This window comes from Penicillium solitum (assembly GCF_028829755.1).
Source record: "Penicillium solitum strain IBT 25940 chromosome Unknown utg000001l_segment0_segment0, whole genome shotgun sequence".
NCBI classification, from domain to species: Eukaryota; Fungi; Ascomycota; class Eurotiomycetes; order Eurotiales; family Aspergillaceae; genus Penicillium; species Penicillium solitum.
The window spans coordinates 542,335-564,416 of NW_027072121.1; the positions used below are offsets into that span (position 1 = coordinate 542,335).

The following is a 22,082-nucleotide window of genomic DNA, read 5'->3' on the forward strand; positions in this document are numbered from 1 at the left end:
GTATCGGTAATTTCACAGGGCTTATCACTAATAGAAAGACCATCATTCTTGAAACGTACTACTGCAATGTTTCAGATGCCTGATTCCTGGAGCATCCAAATGTGCTGAACTAAGGAATTACTGGTTTCCCTCGACAGCTTGATACTATTAAAACCCGAAGGCAGATATGGATAAGGCTACAGGTTAGGCTTGCTAATTAGCAAACCCCAGCATAAACACAATGCCCATGTCATTCATGAAGAAAGCTAAGTTTAGAAACAGGGAAAAGGAAAGGGAAAGATGCGGAGATACGGGGGTAGTCGGGGCTTATTATATGGTGATGGTTGAGACGAACCTGCAAACCATTCATTTAGTTCAACGGTGCTGTAACACGTCATTTCTATGCTTTATAACACGGAAGAAGAAAGAAATTCAAGTCTTTAGACTATAGTAACCAGGAAAAAACCAGCTAGCTAGCTCGAGAAAAAGCGCAGAACAGAAGGAACAAGAATTGAACAAACGTGACAAGATGAGCGAGGTACAGCGTTGTCGAGTGACACATTCAAGACGTACAGGTACGTGCGGGGGTAAAGAGTTGGACTATGTTTGTGAGAGGGGGTGTATAGCGTAGCTAGATATTGGGGTGTTCGGGTGTAGAGGAATATCGGAGAAAGCCCGAAGCCAAAGCCAAAACCAGAGCCATTTTCATTTCACTTGGACTCTTGCTTGAGTGGAATGAATATGGATTTGGGGTTGACGGGTCAGGGAGGGGAATCGGTTGCGTCGGGGGAACAGGGAAGGATTCTCTGTTTAAACGTATTGGGACAACCATCTGATGCCCTCGCCGTATCCTATTGGAGAAAGGAGAAAGGTTAGTTATAATCATTTCAATGTGTGCTTAGCCACCATGCACAGTATATCCAATGGCATTTCCCTGGGACTCGACGAAACTTACCCTGTCTCATAACAACACTGCACATGAACACCTCGATAGGCCGGATACCCTCGAGAGGGACCTTGCCCTTACCAGTAGTCTGGTAGAGACCGAGCTGGTGGCGCAGCTCATCCTCGCTGACAGCATCGGGGTGATCGATCTTGTTTCCGAGAACGAGGAAGGGAACCTTAGAGAGCTCCTCCATGGCGAGGAGAGCGTCGAGCTCGGCCTTGGATTCGGGGAAGCGCTCGTAATCCTTGGCGTCAACCAAGAAGACGATCCCGCTAACTTCGGGGAAGTAGTCCTTCCAGAGACGGCGGGCTGAAGGGAGAAGGTAGGTCCGTTAGTTATGTCCAATCCCAAGAACTGTGGAGGGGGGTTGTGTTGCTTGGCAGTATGTTTGCGCCATATCATGATTCCCCATCAAGAGTATCACTCACCCTGCTGGTGACCACCGAGATCGAAAGTCGTGAAGCGGTTGTTGCCGATGGCCAACTCCTCGGAGGTAGGGTGTGCGGTAGGTTGCAGGACGGCGACACGGTCGTTCTGTTGAATATCCTGTCAGCAAACAAGCCCCATACGACGCCCAGTTCTTCATATCTCCGCTGTGCTATATCCAAGCTCCCGGATCTGCGAAACAACCCAACGAAACCAGACTCGGGCCTTGTAACCAGCGGAATTGGACACCAAAGAGCTAGGTCTTATCTTCCCAACCTCAACACCAACTCACCTTCAACATGTGCAGCAGTGTGGTCTTGCCGGCATTGTCCAGACCGAGGAAGAGAAGCTTGGCGTGCTTATTGAGGAGACCCAGCGAGGCCAGGACATCGTAGACTATAGTACAAAGAAGTGAAATTAGTAAATTGAACCTTGTACCTCGAGATGCACACCCGATCACAAGCAGCCGGTACCGCGGCACCGGCGTCGCATGACTCGATGTCGGAGTCGGAATGAGGATATATTCAGTTCCAATGTAGCTAAACTGTCCAGAGAAACATCTCGTTTGCTCTTCCTCGGTGCTTGAGATCGGCCGCGGACGGTGACTGCAGATGATCAGGTGTTGTGTCGGGAGGGTACTTACACCAGTTGACGATCCACATGGTGAAGGGCCGGAGTCAGGAAATAATGGAAATTAAAGTGACGAGCAGGAATCACAGATTAAGATCAGTGACTAGCTGATTGGAGAGAGGTGGATGGACGGGGGTGGAAGAGATAGAAGCAAAGAAGACAGGTTTGATGTTGTTTTCGGGGATCGGGTTGGGTGCCTTAGGCAGGAAGACGGAATCCTCGCGCGGCGATAAGCTACGACTCGGGAGATTTGGGCTGATTTGGGTATTTGGGTATATATGGGATGATTTTGTAGATTCTTCTATGATTTGTTGGGAAATATTGATCATAATTGCGTACTTTTCTCTAAATCTTCATCGTGGCGAAGACTCGCCACTACTCGGCCTTGATAGTTTTATTACTGTCACCATCTACTACTAGTCACCATCTACTACTATAGGAAAAAAAGGGTTTCATCTAAAATATATTTCATATTCACTCCCATCAAACTGATGGATCTCTTTATTCACAATGCAGAAAAGCCAGATAGGGGTATATGCACCGCAGCCATGCAAGACAACAAAGGAAGCGACCTCTGGCAAGTCCTCAGGACCGCCGTATAGAAAGAGGGAAAAGAAAGGATATAGATATACTTCCGACAGAAAATGCAAAGAAAGAACCACCTCCGTGTAGGGATTATTGAAGAAAGGGGGAAAAGGGGATAAGGGTGAAGAAACCATTCATGTGGACAACACAAAGTCGGCTAATATGTGTAAGAAAGCGAAAGGCACTCGGATCGCTAACCGAGCAGGGTAAAACAAAAAAAAACCCCCGAAACCAAAAAAGGTGACAAAAAAGGTAGGTATATACAGGTCAAAAAAACGGAGGGGTGAAACTTTTTCATACAAGTTCCATAGGTAGGGACACCTAAACGGATAGGACGAGCTGGGCGTCTTGACCGACGCCGTAAGCTCTGCACCTCTCAGCAACTTCGAGGCCAAGCTCCTTCATCCGTTCGGCTCCATGGCCTGGAATAGGCCGTTTGCCCATCTGCTCTTTGGCAGCTTTGCGGCAGTGTTGACGCCAGAACTTTTCTTTACGTTTCTGGCGCTTTTTCTCGAGCCCTTCGACAATGTCGACTGGGCCACGAGTGTGTAGCTCACGGGTACGTGAGTGTTCTTGCTCTGGCGATTCAGAGAATGCCGGGATACCTTGCCAGCGGTGATCTTTGTCCAGGCCGGTGAAGAAAGGGTTGGGGACGCGGGGGAGTGATTTGGTGCGGACGAGAGGCCGGCGCTGAACCAGGTGACTGATGTTGACACCTCCGGGAGACTCAACAATGGGCATATCATCAGTGAGTTCCCAGGTGGCTGGGATGGGCGACTTCGCTCTCATGCGTGGAGGCGGGGACTTGAGACGCTTGGGAGAGGTACGGCCAGCGCGACGGGGTGGTGGGGACATCAAACGCCTGGGAGAGCGACGGGGTGAATGCTTGCGGGCCTCGCCCTCTGGCCGTCCTCGGGTAATTTCATCACGGTGACCTGTAGCGGAGGGCACGCTGGAAAGCTCCTGCTCGGATGGTTCGAGGTCTTCGTTGTCCTCCGGATCGCTGGTAGGGAAACTGGGGTCGATATCTTGGGGGATGACGATTTCCTTCAGGCGGCGGCGTTCTTCGAGGCAAGATTTGTAGGCGAGTTCGAGGGGACGATCCTCGTCGAGGGTTCCACAGACAAAGTCGGTACTATCAGGAAGGTTCGGGGTTCTCGGACGAATCCCGATGCTCTTGGAGGTCTTCGAAGCGCGACGGGTACTGATCCTTTGCACGGGGGCTGGAAGCCAGTTCGAGTGGTCGTCCGTCATCGAGTCAAAGGATGTGTTCGAGGCGCGGCGTTCCACGGCTGAAGGGCGTGCATCAATGGACTGACTGGTGGGTTCTGGGACACGGTGTGATGACCCCCAAAACTCAACGTCTGATCCCTCATCGTCGCTCTCGTCCGACTCTGCGAAGCCTTCCTCGTTGTCCGATTCATTGCCGTCGTCTGAAGAGAAGTCGTGCACAGTCTCGTCGTCGTCAGGAAGGTCTTCCATATCATCTTCCTCCTCCAATGCCTCTTCTTCCGCCTGTTCGCCGAGCCGTCGGATGGCCATTTCTTTCTTCATACAGTCGTTCAAAGTGATCTTTTGCGTGTAGTCGGCCTCCCTATTCACCCATTCATCGTCTTCGTCCATAGAGCTAGCAAACTCGTGGAACCGGGTAGCTTCAGATTCCTCGAACTTGCCGAGTCCACTGGTGGGGACACCCTTGCGGTCTGTAGACACAGAGACAACCTCCTCCTTGGAAGATTCCTTGGCGGTTTCTTTCAAGGCGGGAGAGGCTCTGCGAGCAGTAGGTGCAGGGGAGCCACGGCATCGCGGCCGGATGGAGGACTTGGCCGCGGGAGATCGCGCTCTCTGGCAAACAGTCTCCCGTCCAGGACACGCGAAAGTAAGTGTGGTTTTGCGCTTGATGGGTTGAATCGAAACTTCCTCGGTGGGAAGCTCCTTGGGTGCTTGGGCTTTGGGTGGGAGTTCTTGTGACGCAGAGGGTGAGACGGGAGATTTCAGCTCGTTATTATCAGTCTTACGACCACAAGCGAAGCTAATGCATCGTTTGCGGCCAAGGTTGGCTTCGACAGAAGTTTCACTGGGATCGACAACCTTAACTTTAGGAGGCGAATTTTTCTTTCCCATCAAAGCGGCATTTTTCATCATCTGAGGAGGTAAAGGTGGGCTGGGAGTATTAGACAAGGATGGACTTGTGAGGCCGCCGTCGCTGGTCAATTCGGCCGTCGAGACGCCGCTGATGTTGCTATGAGGGTAGGATCGGTACATGTAGGAGTCGTAGTGGGAGGCGTGTGGATCGGTTGGAGACATCTCCGGGCTGCTCTTCAACGCCCGCGTGAGCAGTGATTCCTTGCGGTTCACCGTTGGCCGAGAAAGCACGATTTGATCGGAGTTCGAGGTGGCGTGCATGACGTGTTCAGGGGGTTCATCGACATCCTCAGCCAAGTCGGCCTCATCATGGGCCGGCTTGCTGGACGAGTTAGGCGAGATAAGCATCCTCAATAGGTTGTGAAAAGAAAACGTTCTTTCTCCGTCCCGAGACTGTGCCATGTTTCAAAAGGGGAATAAAGGGTTCGCGGTATAGTTCCAAGATATAAAGAGGAGGATGAGGGTGAGGCGAGTAGCGTAGGATCGAGCTGAAGGCGAGGGTAGGACGTTGCTTGAAAGATACAACAGACTTTCATTCAACAAAGGCTGTTCTCGATATCGATCAATGTTAAATCGATCGACCTTGAGGGCAGAACAAGATGTCCCGAGCGAGGACTAATGTCATGATATAAACCGCATGACTAGGGGGTATCGAGACGAAGGAGGGTATTCGCCAAGATCGATAATTGTGCCTAAGAATGGCCACTCAATGTTGAGGAGCTGGACTAGATCTGTTTCTCGAATACCTCCAGGCTTGAAGGTCCGTGCTTTCGGAGGGATCTCGATAAAGGGAAAAAAATAGAAAGGAAGGTCAGGAATGTCGAGAATGTCAAAAACGAGAAATGGAGTGGAGATTATAAAGAGGAATAAAAAGTAGAAAAGAAGGGGAAGTTTGGGGAAAGGTTGGCAATAATAACAGAAACAGAATAGGAAGATCGCATAGAAAAGGTGCAGGGGTCTCCCGATGTCTTGGAGGGGGGAAGAGAGAGTGGGAGTGACGATACGGCAGCTCGGCACTGTCGTTTTGGGACTAGTTTGGGTGGTTTTAAATTTATTTTTCCACGTTTTTTTCAATTTTTTCAATTTTTTCAATTTCCGTTCTTTTGGTAATTTTACCAATTTCCCTAACCTTTTTGGATTTCCTCTTTTTTTTTCTTTTCTTTTTTTCACTTTTAACCCCCAATGAACCCCCATTTTTTGAAATTTGCTGTTACAATGTATGGAAGACTTGGAAATCTATAGGGCCATGTTGTACAGCCCTGAGCCCTGGAGAACTGTAACATCTCTGACTAAAGATGTCTTGCCACCTTTATCCGCGACATGGTTCCTGCGCTACTACTTCGTACATTGTACCATAGGTAGTATATTTCTATATTTCTATAGATATATCTTTTCTTTTCTTTATTACTATATATTATTAATGTTCTATATTCATTCGGATAATCTATATTAGATTCTTTGTTTCAAAAAGAAAGAAACCAAATATCGTATAAAGGGTTTCATTTCAAGTATCGAGGTCAATTGATTCAAGTGGACCATTTTGATGACCATTGTCTGTCCGTTGAGTTGGTGGTTAACTGGCTATGAGGGATTTTGTTGTTGGGACTAAACCCGTTTCAGGTCTTTTTCTTGAAAACCCCCCGTTGAACCTGACCTCTCTTAATTCTCTTAATTCTCTTAATACTTGCCGTGACTGTGCGAATCCACTTGCCAACACAATGAAATGCTGGTACAGGAGTAAACTCCATACTGAAGAAAAATCTGGTTTAACATCCTCACCGTATATTTAATATTGTAAAAGTTCTATATCTGGACATCATAGACCTCCACCGGAGGTAATCTTTCTATTGGAGATGTATCGGTATGGTCAGATCAAGTTACAGAGGCTCATTCCCATAATATAACTGTGTATGAAAAATGAAAAAATACCACTCGCCGATTGTGCCTGAACGCTGCCGAGCCGTCAGTCAGCCTTGGCTGAACTTGCCCTAGAGCTAACCGGGTTAACAGAATGAATTCTCTTACTCGACCAAAACTCGTAATGAGATAATGATAACTAAAACTATAAACGCGCCGTACGCGCTTCATGGTCTCTACTTTGATTGTCTACAACAGGGCTCTTGGCGGTTTTCGCCGAGATCTCGAGTCATACCTGAATGCTTGGTATTTGATATTTCTCTTCCCTTGCTCCAAATGCGGGAAGACTTTTCTCATCTGACGTAGAGTGACATGGACTATATTAGTCATTTACTCGTTATCCCCTCTTAGCCTCTTAGCCTTACACAATACCATCTCACAAATCCCCATGACTCAAGCCCGTCGGAGCTTCTCGGGTAAGGTCTTGGGTAAATGGCAGGTTGCATATTGTACAATATACTATACGCCGTACAGGTTGTGTACAGAAGCACAAAGTAGTATCCACAGCCATCCGAACTGCACCTCAAAATGGACTCTTGGCTCTGCTCCTTCCCGGTAGATCAGTCTTGGTATACATTAACATAGCACATAGCCCTGGAGGACAGGCTGTGCCTCGAGTAATGTGTAGATAGAATCGATTATCTCCATTGGCTCCCATTCCAGTGCCAAGTCCAAAGGCAGTCATATTTTCTAGGGATGTCCAGCTTCACCCCTTCCCCAGCACGGCCTTGATTGATCCTCCAAATTTAGATCTTAATTGTTTCGTCATTTAGAGGCGAAGTGATCATGATCGCCAAGTTGGGCATACAAATCGATCTACAATACATCTCGCGGAGTACAAATGAGTTAAGTTTTAGCAGGCAGCTTGGTTTTATCATCCATCTCTACACTAGTCACCGAGATCTGAAAGGAAAATCCCTCTCCATGCCCGACAGACAAGCACGAGTAACCTGCATTAAGCTTACGAAGACTCCCACGTTGACAAAGAACAGCGGTCAGCCGCGATCACGATCAGCCCTAGATCGGCTGACCGGGCAAGATCTTCCCTGCGTAAACTGAAATCGCAAACCAATTTCCAAAACTATATCGCATAACTCGGACAATAAAAAAAAACCCCAGAAGAAAAGAAAAGAAAAACAAAAAACTTGAAATCTCAGCTCCACCAGTAACCCGAAAGATCACCGAGGCTAACATTCATACTGGTTCCCGGAGATATGCAAACTGCAGCCACAACCCCCTCTTGAAACCTGTAGGGTCATGAACCCCCCGTTTAGATTACAACAAGCTTCTCGAATCCGAGGAGATCACCCCACAGACCATTTGTGCGAGCAGGCATAACCCCTGTAAGTACAATCCAAGCTCACTGGATTGCATGTTCTGAACCGGGTGACCGTGGGGAATTAATCCGTTGAGTTTGGAATTGAATTGTGGAAGAAGCTTGTTAGCAACGCAACGGCTTTGCAGCGGGGATTACCCTGGATTGAAGCCATTTAATTCATATCGAAACAATTTTTCCTCTGTCGGACTTTGATTTGTTTTTGTTTCTTTTTTTTTTTTGCTTTGTTCCTTTGTTATTTAGCTTACGGGGTACATTTCAGGGACATTGGACAATGACAATTGTCTACGGACAAGCGGCGGACTTGCATAGAAAGCGATTCGCTGTTCTTTTATTATTATTTTACTTCTTCAGTTTCCCCATAGGGAGAAGGCAGCCGGGGCGCAAAACACTGTTTTGAAAATATACATCGTATCCAGAAGTGTACAAGGATACGAACACTCCGTACAAAGACCTCCGGACAAAAGTTCCCGCGCTGACAGCGACATCGAAGACGGGAATAGAAACGGGGGTGATTTCTTGGCCACCCCTCACTCTTTAGAATTGGAATTGGGCTTGGACTCCCTTTTCCCGCCGGAAAAAAAACGGGGAAGCGAAATTAAAAAAGGGATCTAATCCTGGGCGGCAATTCTCACCATATGCTTGGGATATTGTGGAATGGGCTAAAAAGACCCCCTCCCGATCCCTCGGAGAAGTTCTCCCAAGTGGAGTAGGAAGGAGTGAGAAGTTTGTGTGACTGGGAGGTTCTATACGGGAATATGTCGTATGGCTTGATCTGAAGGGGTTACTATAGCAGTGCTGTGTTCGTGGCACGATGGGGTTGTTGCAGGGAATTTCTCCGCTCAACTATCGTGGCACACTCAATTGAGGATTAACAAGACCCGCTCTATAGCACTTACCCCAAGTCCCCAAGTACCAAGGCCCCCCAGTGTAAGTAATGAAGGTATACATAACTAGCGTAATAAGGTGTGAACTGTGCAGGTGGGGATACGGACTCCGACCAGGGGATGGCACGAGCGGGATGTTTATTTTACTCCTAGAACAGTGTTAGAACGTATTCTTCCACTTAGAACCACCCCAAATTGAAGTAAAAGTGTATAATGTGGTATAATATGTATAATAATAAATACCAAAATCGTTGACCGGGAACACAACCGGGGAAAGTGGAGCGAATAGAAGCAAAGGGATTGGATAGATGCACCATGCATGCGCGAAAAGCGGGACGGGTAAATGGGTTTTTGGGAAATAATCCGAGGATTTGCCTGTCTTGCCTGTCTTGCCTGTCTTGCCTGTCTTGTCTGTCCACGAAGTACAAAACTATGTATGAGGCATTTTCACTCCCTCCACTTTGGGGCTACTGCACTGTGCCTGATGTAGTTACGGACTAAAGTCAGGTCGGCGTTTGCTGTTTGGGGTTTCTATGAATTGACTTTAGATGTTCTTGTTTTCTTGTCTCCAACAATATATTCCCATGTTCTTGACTTCCATTCAATTGACGGATATGATTGATTTGATTTGAATCTCTATCCCAATTGGGAAATACGCTACCCTCTCTTTGTGCTAATCAATATACCGCAACAGAGGAATGTCACTATGATCTTGGCAGATGAATATTCTCCCCGAGAACAAAGAGAACCCCCTACGGAGGACATGTTTCACACAAAGACAATACACAAGGACTAATAAAGCATACCAATTGCGGGTCTGTGCAGAATATTTTCAGTATGGACACCATCCCGAGTCCCGATACATACCCCGATACCCCAGATCTTCACATCAAAGAATCGACTGCCAAGTCCACCCCGTGCCTCACACTGAGAACAACGTTCCATTGAGCAGATTTCCCTAGAGGAACATCACAGCCTAGACACCAACCTCATGACCTCCCCGCCAAGACAAACCCGGGGGTGCACAAAACCCTGCCCGGAAAGATAGGTCGAACAAGCAGATAAATGATCTACCCGGCAGTGCATAGTGCAAGGAGATGGCTAGTTGCTCAAGGCCACACCGGAGGAATGCTTGGCGACAGCGCGTGGTGAAGCAAACTGCCAAGATCTAGGCATTGAATCTTCAGAATGCGCCCGGTACGACGTGAGCTGTGGTATGGAACCGAACGGTCCTGAAGAACAATGAGTATTTCCGGGGGTGACAATACGGGGTAGAAAGAGCAAGGAGAAGGAAAAGAAATGCCGAGTTCTCCACAAAGGGGGTTGAGAGAGGGTTCAATTGATTTTCTATTTCGATACACCCCCTTTCTTGAAGAGTGCTTGGCATTGAACCCTGCGATAACCATCCGCTCCATGATAGGATTCCCTCTCGATGCCAAGCACTGTGCGACACAAGATCGAATTCTCAAAAACGAGCTCGTTGACGCCTGGTCTCGGTCGTGCGGTTATCGAATGCCAATGTATGGGGGAATGGCCTCGCCAAGGGCGATCATGGTGATCATGCCGACACTATGAGCCCGCATGAATACAGTCTTGGCATCGGTCTTGACTATTTACGTGCTATTGTTTGTGCCAAGCCGTCGCACGGAGTGACAATAATGCGTTGAGTGAGGGGGTTGCAGTGGCAGTGCTGTGTTATTTTGGCTCGGGATCGACGGGCTACAGGCTTGGCCGTTTGACTCGGTCCGGTCCGATTGAGATCTGTAAGTTGCCTGGGTGTTGAAAGCCTGTTTACGGAGTATGCACCGCCTATTTACCTAGTTACTTAGGTGCCTAGTACAGGAGTATGTTGGCAATAGATAGTTACGTGTACGAATATACGGTGCATACAATTCATCGCCGGGAATAGGATACGATCGACACTGGCGTCCCTTCCTCTCTTCTATTGCAGATATACAGAGTCCAGAGACCTGCGTGAACAAATATAGCAACCTCTCATAGAGCATCGAGATACGCCTTGGCACACGCCACTTTGCGCAATATCGCGGCTCTTGTCATCGCTATAAGCCTTCATCCCTGCGAATCCACGTAAGATGCGCCCGAACTTTTGAAAAAGTCTTAGGCACCGGTATACTTTACCCCCGGCATTCCTAACATTTCAATTTCGCACATACGTATCGCCACCGTTCAACATGGCAGGTGCAAATCTTCTAGAACACGCTTGATAATCAACCCCACCTGTCCATGGACCTCCTCACCGCAGAACATGGTTGGGCCTCACGTTTGATCATCGGGTCCGAAATCGACTTGCCAATGATCGTCTAGTTGAACTTGGGTACATGGGAATCCCGTGCGCGTTCAGTGCACGGCATCGAACGCCGGAGAATTAATCCTTGGGTGAGTTCGCCGACCGCGAACGGAGAGAAGAACCTGGAACGGTCGCATCTGGGTGTTAGCAATCGGGAAGAACTCGGGACACCGTCTAGCCACTAACATGACCATCTGACAGTTCCAGTCTTATTACAGGTATCATGGCGGTCGCATCTACGGCCCAAATGACCATGGTGCAATTTGAGAAACTTCGCACATGAGACGACGACGATTATTGAAATTTTCTATATCACCATACAATATACGGAGTAGGCGGTATGATATCATTTTTTTAATAGGGCGCTGAGATGACAGGACTGAAACACGTTTCGGGTATCACCCATGCGAAAGCAGCAATATTGAATTCAGAACCAGAATCAGAACCAGAACCAAACCTACAATATTGAATATTAACCAATATATTATATTATTATACACAGGGTAAGCGGCAAAAGAAACAGTCCCAGTTCCAGCGGTTTCATGTCCATCGCAATAACCCCAACCACCAAACATCCAACCACGGAAATACCCCTCGATGATCACCGAAAGAGGGAGGAATGAGCGCTATCAGCGGGAGTTATCTCGAACCTTCAAACCCCGACCTACGTAATCGCGGAAGAACCTCCAATACATCGACCCGTCATTCGCTCGATCGCCAGCCAATCCCTGGCCAATATGACGCCCGTTCTAAGCAGGGACCTTTTTAAAGCGCGACTCTAGCGGTTGCGGACAATACGAGTGCGGAATTAGTCGGGCCTGTGGATGGATTTGATATCATATCAGCGATCCATGGGTTCGGAGATGGGGGCTTGAGCTTGTAACTTACTTCTAACGTTCAATATACGTTTCAGATGCTCATTTGATACTCCGCACGGGTGACATCACGGATGGAGATGGAGTACTGTATGGGTGTGGCACGGTGATCGAACGCGTGGATGGTTGCTATGGTTGCCTTTCGATATGGCTCTAGGTTAGATCGGTGTTGATCTGCACTGTACGTTAATGTTTGCCCTATACGATGTACCACGTAGAGCTTCTGGTGTGCTTCTGGTACGCAACATATTGATGATAGATGGCCGTGCGACGAAGATTGTAAGTGTTCATTGGTAAGATAATGTGGGGTCTCATCTACTGTTGGGGATCTTCGTGGGAGATCTATGTTGGGGCCGCAGCTGTATGATGCGATATCTACACTAGTAGGAATGATTTGATATGAGATATCTCGCTGATAGAATCACAGCGCATGATGGTGGCGCTTTTGATGTTTGATATCGGATTAAGATATTCAAACTTCTTTCTTCTGATTCGATATCTCAAGAGTGTAGGGAAGCACAACTGTATATCCCATTTCCTAAAATGGCAACTAGAGTTACAGTCGAAATACAACGTCTACGCGTTGGTATGGATCAGTAAACTGTTTCATGTATTTCCCTTTCATGTTATTGCACGCAGAGCTGTTTATCCCTAAGATAACTCACTTTAGCACTGTCGTGGTTGCTATTCATGTGTCACCGACCTACCCTTAGTGCTGCTTGGACTTGATACTATATAAAATGAGTCACACATCTCCCTCTCGACCTCGTGACAATTAGATCCCGTGTCTGAGTAGAACGTCTGTTTGCAATATCAATTTGCGTCATAGTAAATGCAGCAATATTCAACAGTATCCTCCATCGAACTCCCTAACGAACTCTCTCAACGCCTAAATGACTCATTGATCTGACTCACAGATTGAAAGCAATAAAGACAATACATTTATTGGATAATACACTGTTTCTGAGGAGTATTGGCCATTATAATCGCATACTGTGCCTCCTTTAGAACGACGAGATCTTTAGTGGTAACAATTAAACCTAGGCTGCCATATTGATCAGCCCATACAAAATAGGGACTCAGTAAGGTAAACGCCAGCATATAGTGAGACTTGGTCTGGTCCCCCTAAACTAGGATCAGAGTCCTATCAATATTAACACCAAGCTTGGAAGTTGCTCAATAGGTCGTCTGGAACATTGGAGCCTTGCTATGGCTGAATATATATTGACATATGGAACAATCTAATCCCTTAAATCCTCAGGAGGAATAAATATAACTATATGGTTTGTCTTGCTTTTGCCGCTGTCGCTGTGTATATCCCAGCTAGCAGTGCACCTCCCTCTTCATTTACACTGGCAGTATACGGGGTATAAGGAACTGTGGTCATACTAGGACTCTCCCAGAAGCTAGAGTTAATAGACCCAAAGAGATGAGTCAGATGGAATGAAGCGAAAATTTTTCATGACTCGTGCACATTCCACGAGGGAATTTCTCTGTTTCGATCATTGTCGGCCTGTCTTCTTTGCATATTCCATCGATATTCCATCGTACGATGCAAACTTCATCGACTAGACAACCACCCTCATTTCCACCGAATAAACGTTTTCTTTTGATTTTGGATTCTGCTTGATCCTTGTCACTTTGCTGTAAAAACTAGGTCGGTATTTCATTTCGAAATAGGGAAAAATAGGGAAAAATCAAGGAGCATTGTGCTTGAACGATTTTTTTAAGAAGCCCTTTTGGAGGCTAACAGCCCTGCGCGAAAACCCTATAACATGACAACGCCCATACCTCCAGGCCTCTGGCTGTCTAAGCTATCTGATGCATCCTCATTGACCGCTGGACCCACCTGATAGTTGAAGAGGTAGTAATGAAGCCGACCATCGCCAGGGCCGAAGCGAAGCTTTTCTAAGAATAGGTTGTTGTCCTGAAGATGAAGTGCATTGAACACATCGAACCGAGCCTGATGACATATATACTAGTTAGCTCGAGAATAAGGGAGGGAGGGATAAATGATGATTCCGGGTTAACAGAAACTGACATGACCTTACCTTTTTCGCCAAGATAAGGGCATCGTTGATAAGACCCTGAATGCGCTGCTGAAGGTTCGGAGTGCTGTCCATCGTTGCATAGTAATACAGATATGCCGTTCGAATCACGTCATTCTGGGAATGCGAGAGCACCGCGGATTCGATGGAGTAGAAGGAGACAAAATCTGTGATCTTCCGGGTTTCTCAATCTTCCACAACATATGCCCACACCACCCATTTTCTAGAGGCATCTTTCGCCTGGTCGGCTCCAAAGAACAACAAATGCCTGAGCTCGTCTATGCTGAATGTTGGACTGATGTCGAATCGGTGTAGATACCGCTCCAGCAGCTCATGGACGGCATCCAGGTCATCCGCTTGCATGAGACGCAGACCAGGCGTTTGGGTAGTGCTTGGCAGATGATACTTTGCAATCTGTCGGGCTTTTGTGGAGTTCCCTGACATGCCCGAAAAACCGGACTCGTACAGCTTGAGCCAGTTCAGGGGGCGATGATAGTATCGGCATGATGCCACCGGAGTGGGCAAGATTGCCGCGGCGGTATAGATGGCCTGGTAGATGCCTTGGAGGTAGCAGCGCCGGGTGATCTCCTTGATCAAGAGTGGTGCCAGACGCTTTGAGCGAAGTTTTTTGTGAATACACAAAAAGTTGATTTCAATGACCTTAATTGTTTGCGCATGAACATTGATGTTGGCTGGCAAACCGCTAATGAAAGCGACTAGCTTTTGCGACGCGGAAGCGCGCACTCCGATATGCCATTGCTTCTGCCAGCCTGGAGCAGTTAAGGCCCTGTTCGTAAGAAGATCAATTTAGTACTTGAGGGAAGAAGATCGGTAGGAATTGACCGACCATCTCAGAAACACCGGCGAGTAGTTGAGTCTGAAGGTTGAATCATCATCCTCAACGTAATAATTTGACAGTAATTCATGCAGCTCGCCAACCTCCTTCTCATCCTCTGGGTCGATTGTTCCCCACTCAAAGCCGTCTAATATTGGGTAGGGACCTTTTGGCACTTCGTCTAGATTGATCACTTTGATCGGCCCTCCCTTACTTTTAACACCATCCTCATTGAATTGTGGTACTGGCTGTGTCTTCCAGAATTTGTACGATTCGGTATCTTTTGCTTCCTTGCCATTGTCACTTGGCCTCTCTCCTAAGCGGAGCTTTGCAAATAATTCGGATACTGTTGCTTTATCTAGGTTGACACTTGACTTGGTCAGGGATGGGTCTGTTTCTATCGTCAATAAATCCTGTTTGATTTCACCCATTCTCCTTTTTGACTCACCATTGCTAGATGGCAAATGATTATGAGTCGTATTCGTATTTGATTCCTCCATTCTGTTCCGAATCTGCTACTCTTCTCCTGAAAGGAATAGGGAGTTTCGGCAAGTTAAAGTTGACAGCTATTGCCACCAATATCAAGAGAATTTCCGTGGGAGTAGGGGAGAGGCACGCGGAGGAGGGAGGCGTAGCGTATTTATGGTAGCCACTATCGAAAGCCAATGCAAGTTAATTTATAGATTATCGTACATGGGCCTATTACACATTCGGCTATCTCCGGTCAAGCAGGCCGAAGGATTTCAGTACATGGGTTAAGCATGCTAAGCTACTCGCTTTTGGAGTAAGCGCAATTTTTGATTCGTGAATAAGGATCCAAAGATGAGACATACGGATCCCGGAGACTAAGACTTGTTAGTATCTTCCTTGACCTTCCTTTACCTCGGTCAGCATGTAGAGCCTTTCGGGCCACCTTGGAAACCGGGTTGACGGCTCATCGACAAGTCGCCAAACGGTTGCTGCGAGGAACGAGAGACGAAGAAATAGTACGGGCAGTACAATCAAGAATACATCCCATAATACTGTGTTGGACTCGTCTTCTAGAACAAGGAACTTCCAAACGAGGAGAAAGAGGTGGATACCCCGACGGAAGGCCGGAGAGCCAAGAGAGCACATGGACGGAAAGCACAAAGAAGATTGCCAGCATTTGAAAACCTGAATAGATCAGACGGAGGACAGGAAGCTGCAGGGTATATTCATGGTTTCTGAAACCATCTATGTTCCATGAGGTTCCGCAGATAGGCTCGTGATGGACAAAAGACCACGACAGCGGCACAGCCTGGAAGACCATCGAGATACTGCGTAGAGAGTGACCGATCTGGAAGGCCCATCATGCAAGCGAAGGTTATCTGAGTAGAACAATGGCAATTCATAGATTTATACAATTTTGGGCTTTTATATCCGGTATTTCTCCGAATAATTTTAATGGCTTGTGCACATTCCATGAGGCTGAGGGGTGAAAGTGGACCTTCTCCGCATCGATGGTCCCCAGTTTCCTTTTGATATTCCATCGATATCCTATCGATGTGATATATTGATATACCGACAAAAGGGACCAATAGAAGCTCATCACTTAGACACATTGAACGGAGAAATGGGGGCTGAAAACAAATAATTCTCAGCCTTAGGCCGCAACATCAAGGCTTATCTTTTGAGAGATGCCTATTCCCACCTCAATACGAGATGAAAATCCTTCCCCTTTTCTATCTCTAATCATCCATGTATATTTCCATTTCGACTATCTCAACAATGGAATATAACCCATCATCCCCCCAATCGTTTGCCGCCTCTTATACCTCCAACTCCCGCTTCCATCGCTCCTTCACCATCGAGCCAACTTCTACCCATGGCCCTCTCAATGTGACTTACGGCGAGTACGGCCGCGAACCTAATGAGAATGGAACTACTCCGACACTCCTATTTTTGCCGGGCATGTTTTCATCCCGGTACATCGGAATCTGTCTACACACGATTGCCGAGAAATGGGGCGTGCGCGTGTTAGTTGTTGATCGGTAGGCATACCCCAGTCCTCTTATATGCAACATGAACTAAGGTCACATCGCATGTAGTCCCGGGATGGGAAATTCCACCGATGTGCCGCTGGCGCAGCGAGTCTCCACTTGGATCGAGACCGTCCCACGGCTTTTAGCCCATGTAGGCATCCAGCATGTTTCGTTGGCATCGCATAGTGCTGGTACTATGTATCTGTTTAACACCTTGTATCACTATCGGGATATTCTGTGTCCTGAGAAACCGATGGTTACTCTGCTAGGTATGTTGCATTTCCAGCAGATCAGTTTATTCCTCTTGGGCACAATGCTCATATTGGATGGGCATATCCTAACATAAAAGCTCGGGATCTAACCACACAATAGCGCCATGGGTCGACCCCGCCAAATCAGGAACTACCTCCATGAAAATGGCCCAATATATTCCAACTCCAGCCTTCAAGCTCTGGCATCATATCCCACGTCTCTTTCTCGCCAATGAGGGATCTGCAACAGCGACGAGTGGAACAATGATTGCCAAACTCACTGCCTCCTTTCCTTCAAAGAGCGGTGATGACCAGGCAAAGAATCGTCTCTACATTGCGCAGAACTATGGACTAGACCTAGACCAGCAGAAGGAGATAGACTCTTCCATGATGCAGTATATGTTCAAGGAGGACACGGTTGGCTCTAATAGCGAGGCGCTCCAGTGTCTACGGAAAGAGCCTAGCACGTGGGACAAATGTGAAGACTACGAGGTCTTTGTGCGCGAGTTGATCGAGCGTGAAAGAGCACGAGATGGAGCGCCGTTGAGAGTTCAGGCATTTTTTGGTGTGTCTGATAGTATGATTGGCAAGAAGGGTCAGGCTTATGTTGAGAAATGTTGGCATCAAGTGAATGATGGGGACTCGAGAGGCGTGCTTGAATTTGATTCGAGGGTAGTGCCTGGCACTGACCATGATAGCTTGGTACCGTGCGCGGAAGTGTGGGAGAGCATTTTCAAGAAAATGCAAGGAGCGGAAGACCATAGTTCAATATAGTTCTTGATATAGCATTTGTTTTACCTAAGAGCTGCTACATGTCCATGTATATATGCGTACAGCGTATATGCAACAGTGCATCCACAGTCAAAGTTTCACGAACGCGGATGAAAGACGAGCTGCAGGAAGCCATGATATACGTATGTATTGGGCTGTGGATGATGGTATTCGGAAGCGAACGGAATCCATATACCCAAACAACTCCAAGAGCCACAGCAAACACCTCGCAATTGGACCCGAGCATCTACCTCTGTTGACTGGCCATTTTGAACGTGTTGAGGCAGCCTTACTGCTTAAGGCAGATTCGACCTCTACTTGTCACCTTCTCTTCCCTTTCCCCTAATATCGACTCAACTCAGTCTATGAGATCTTTACCACCTTGCCTTTCCCTATAACATGTCAATCATCCTTGACTAATTTGAGGCCGCAGCTTGAAGACACTAACTTCATTCTATAGATTACTTCACGGTTTTACTTAACCGTGCTTCGCGTGTACACGGAGGATACCTTTGATCGGCATCGGAACGACAAGCAGGCCACCAAAGCCGTATTGATGCTCGCAGTTAACGCCCGAGAAGTGAAGATCCAGTCACATATTGTGAAACTCATACAAAGGATCGTCTACACAGGTCTGAAAAAGGCCATGGGTTACGGAACCAGATACAGCGGACCAAGGTCAGCAATTATTCCGCGCTAATTATATACTCAAACGAACAGCAGAAGATACATGAAGAAAAAGCCGCGAAGCCTGCCAAAAAGTCCAGAAAGAGCTGAAGGAACTCGGACCTGCGATATTGCTAAATCCTCAGCCTCAAAAAGAACCCGAGCACGATAGTCCAACTCATTACGATGACTCTGAAACAAAGAAGAGACAGAAGATCTCATTTCCATTTCCCAGCATCCTCCGTTCCCTCCGCGACCCGTTTCGCCCCGTTCTCAAGACCCGAGCTTGCACTACCGAGCGCATTGCCAATCGGCTCGCCCGCACTCCCCGTCGCGCTTGTGATGGTATCGCCGATACCTCGCCCAGCAGTTCCTGCAACTCCACCCACTGTGCGGGTGACACCGCCGAGTGTGTTTCCAAGTGTGGAGGTGACGAATTTGGCGGCTCCGGTGACGCCTTTGTCTTGATTTGATTCGATCGGCATGGTGGTTTGATTGAATTTGGTAGAATTGGATGAATTCGAAGGAATTTTCTCGAGTCTCGGAATGAATGTAAGGGAATGAGATGTAGAGATTTATAGATTGTGGTAAATATGTTAATCAAGAAACAGGGTGGCATTGTTATATTGGGGCGTGCACCCTATGACATCATTGGGTGGCACGGTGGCACGGTGGCTGTATACCTCCAGGGCCACAATATAGATTAGTTTCTAACTTACAATAACAATCCGATATGGTGTAAGACGTAGTGATGATGGAATGACCACGATATCACGGGGTCGGAAACGAACACTGGTGGTGTTTTCACATGGGCATTGTAGTATGTCGCTAAGTTGACACACTACATATGGTAGCTACACCATAGGCTTCACTAATAATTTGTTCTCTTCAAAGATGATAGGTTTGATTACTCTTATTAGCCCTGTATTTTAAAAGAAGACAATGTCATCAAGAGAAGAGATGTTTCATCGAAATAGGGTTGATTTGTTAGAAAAAGAACTTTTATCTGCTTTGGATCCACGAAAGTGCAATCGAAAATCACCCTACTTTAGAAGAATGCCGGTAGCCAGACGATTGAAGGAGATGCATGATTGACAGTGAGATATATCCCTTCCACGCCGGTTGTGTTGGGAGTACAGTATGTAGGACCAGAAGCGAATGGAGAGAGTTGTACCGGGAAAGGACCTCGGGAGGCAAGCTATATTCGATCCACTAAGGGGGTTCTGCCCGAGGCAGGAAATTGTGGCCTTAAGGCAGCCAATCCAACGAGTTGTCACGAGCCAGAGCTCCAAACATCTGCTCTTCGTCAGCGCAACCACAGGCTTCCATACTTACTACAAGAGACTTGAGCTTGCGTTGGCTTCACCCCGTATATGGGCTACTAGTCAACAGCGCCACGAAGAGGCCCAAAACAACAGGACATACCCTTCGTCTTGGCCTTGCTTCCCTTGTTACCGTAGTGGAATTTGTTTTTCTTGGACTGTGCCAGTGACGCTTCAAATCAGTAAAATCCCTTCAGAGGATACCAAGGCATGATCGTACGGGAACGGGGGCAATCGCAGCCCGAACTGCCACGCCGATGCCAATTACACGAGACCTCCGTGTGCCTGGTCTATCGGCATTGGGTGCAAAAGACTACATCATCCGTCAGTGTATATCCTAACGACGTGTCGATCCATGATCTCATTGGATTTGTAACTGGGAACGGGAGAGAAAGGTACTGCAGTAATCGTTCTGTACTTACGAGAGGGCGACGCAGATGCTAGGCATCAGCCATCATTGAAGAGGAAATATTATCTTTTTCAAAAAAAGAAAATAAAAAAAAAATAAACGAAATAAGGGCTGCGAGGGAAACTTGCACGTAGATTGAATGAATGGGGTGTTGCTAAGGAGAAGTTACTTTCCCAGGGAGTCAACTACTTTATCCTGGGAAAGGACTTGCTACTGCCGCTACTGCAAGAACGTGAGAGGTTCCTTCCCTAAACAGCCAAACTAAATAAGATTACATCCATGGATGTATGTATACAAGGACACCTAAAAATAATATTTGAGTGGTGAACAGCCTGAGCATTCATACGCAGCACATAGAGCAGTCTCTGTGAAACAAGGTCAAAGGGGACAGAGCAACGATCAATATTTTTTGGTAGTGACACGAGCCAAAGTGAAAGAAACATAGCAAAAGCAATCCCATGACAAAACAAAACCAGGGACAAAACGCCCTGCCTATCAAAACGCGGTAGGGGTATCATTTTTATAAATTAGAAAGGGAAACAAGAAAGAAAAATGAGAAAGAGGAGGGTCTCGAGAAAGACAAGTGAGAAACATTAGAAAGAAAAGTGAGAACGAAAGAAAAACGAGAAGGAAAACGGAAAGAAAAGGACAAGGTGTTATTAGAGGCGCCGAATGCCTCGGCGGCCAGAATTGGGTTGGTTCTGGCGAGCAGACGATCTCTGACCAGCAGATTTGTGTCGGGGCGTTTGTTTAATGCTCTCCGCCAGCTTCACCTGCTCTGCCTGCTCTCGCAGCTTGCGGGCTTTGACACCGTGCCACCATCGAGCAATCACCTCATATGCCAACTCCGTCCTGGGCGTGACTATAGCACACGACTGCTTAGTCTGTCGTTCTCTAAATGACCGCCACGCCCGTTGAATAACGATGGCAGAGTAGGCATGCTTCAATGGAGAGGCCCAAGTAGTCTCGGCAGGTGGTGAATGTTTTATATTTTTGGAGACTCTGATTCTGACGACATTGCCTCGAGTTTCGTCCAGAGCCGCTCGCTTCAGTGGCTCTTTTCGCGCTTGTTTGGGCTTGGTTGTTATGCGTGTTCTGGGAGTAGCGTTTTGCACAGCTGGACGGGCCATTTTAGACACTGGTGAATGGATCTTTGATTTGCTTCTTTTGTTGGCGATGACGGAAAACCCAGGAGGAATGTTTTCTTTGCCGCCACCTGTTCCAGGGACATCGACTGTTGTCGCTCCGGTCTGGAGAACCTTCAGGCTTTGCTGGAGCGGAGCTCTCTGAGTAGACCTTGTCAACAGGGTTTGCGGCTGGCGTCTGGCATGTTGTGACTTCGAGCCGTTGATCTCAGCATCCTCTGAGATATGTTGAACTGTGTCTTTGGTTTCTCGCCTAGATAAACTGTAAAGACCTTTGAAGACGGTGGGAGTAATAGAGTCATCAGATGGAATGTACATTGTATCACATCGTGTTGAAGACTCGTGCCTCGACGAGCGGGGAGTCCGAGCTTCATGGAGAAAACCTGACGTGATGTCAAGACTTCTGAATAAGAAGTGAGGTTTCATACTGAGATGATGGTTGGGTCAACTATTTTGAAAGTGAGGGAATGAGTCGAGATTGTTGTGCAGAGAAGCGGTGAGGTCAATCAAGGGATCAACTCTAACGCGGGGAAGACGCGGGGTGGGGTGAGACTTGATGTTATCAACAATCTCGGGCAACCGTGTAATGGCGCATCAA

The 22,082-nt window shown here is 47.3% G+C and overlaps 6 protein-coding genes across 6 annotated transcripts; 1 reads left to right on the plus strand and 5 right to left on the minus strand.

Annotated features, from left to right (window-relative positions):
• Positions 1-789: 789 nt before the first annotated feature.
• Positions 790-2,013, minus strand: sar1 (Arf family GTPase SAR1; the record flags this gene model as incomplete). The annotated part of the gene is made up of 5 exons (XM_040952277.2): positions 790-830; positions 935-1,234; positions 1,354-1,459; positions 1,644-1,747; positions 1,995-2,013. The coding sequence occupies 5 exons, from the start codon at positions 2,011-2,013 to the stop codon at positions 790-792; spliced, it is 570 nt and encodes a 189-aa protein (XP_040817407.1).
• Positions 2,014-2,887: 874 nt separating this feature from the next.
• Positions 2,888-5,059, minus strand: N7455_000215 (DUF2457 domain-containing protein; the record flags this gene model as incomplete). The annotated part of the gene is made up of 1 exon (XM_040952232.2): positions 2,888-5,059. One exon carries the CDS (start codon positions 5,057-5,059, stop codon positions 2,888-2,890), a length of 2,172 nt encoding a protein of 723 aa, XP_040817206.2.
• An 8,743-nt stretch (positions 5,060-13,802) lies between these two features.
• Positions 13,803-15,417, minus strand: N7455_000216 (uncharacterized protein; the record flags this gene model as incomplete). Its single annotated transcript, XM_065603758.1, has 5 exons — positions 13,803-13,997; positions 14,086-14,256; positions 14,296-14,869; positions 14,930-15,308; positions 15,366-15,417. 5 exons carry the CDS (start codon positions 15,415-15,417, stop codon positions 13,803-13,805), a joined length of 1,371 nt encoding a protein of 456 aa, XP_065462249.1.
• A 1,249-nt stretch (positions 15,418-16,666) lies between these two features.
• N7455_000217 (alpha/beta fold hydrolase) lies at positions 16,667-17,945 on the plus strand (the record flags this gene model as incomplete). The annotated part of the gene is made up of 3 exons (XM_040952450.2): positions 16,667-16,929; positions 16,987-17,189; positions 17,293-17,945. 3 exons carry the CDS (start codon positions 16,667-16,669, stop codon positions 17,943-17,945), a joined length of 1,119 nt encoding a protein of 372 aa, XP_040817299.2.
• Positions 17,946-18,826: 881 nt separating this feature from the next.
• N7455_000218 (uncharacterized protein) lies at positions 18,827-19,093 on the minus strand (the record flags this gene model as incomplete). Its single annotated transcript, XM_065603759.1, has 1 exon — positions 18,827-19,093. One exon carries the CDS (start codon positions 19,091-19,093, stop codon positions 18,827-18,829), a length of 267 nt encoding a protein of 88 aa, XP_065462250.1.
• Positions 19,094-20,998: 1,905 nt separating this feature from the next.
• sha1 (putative calmodulin-binding protein Sha1) lies at positions 20,999-21,802 on the minus strand (the record flags this gene model as incomplete). The annotated part of the gene is made up of 1 exon (XM_040952279.2): positions 20,999-21,802. The coding sequence occupies one exon, from the start codon at positions 21,800-21,802 to the stop codon at positions 20,999-21,001; it is 804 nt and encodes a 267-aa protein (XP_040817406.1).
• Positions 21,803-22,082: the final 280 nt, after the last annotated feature.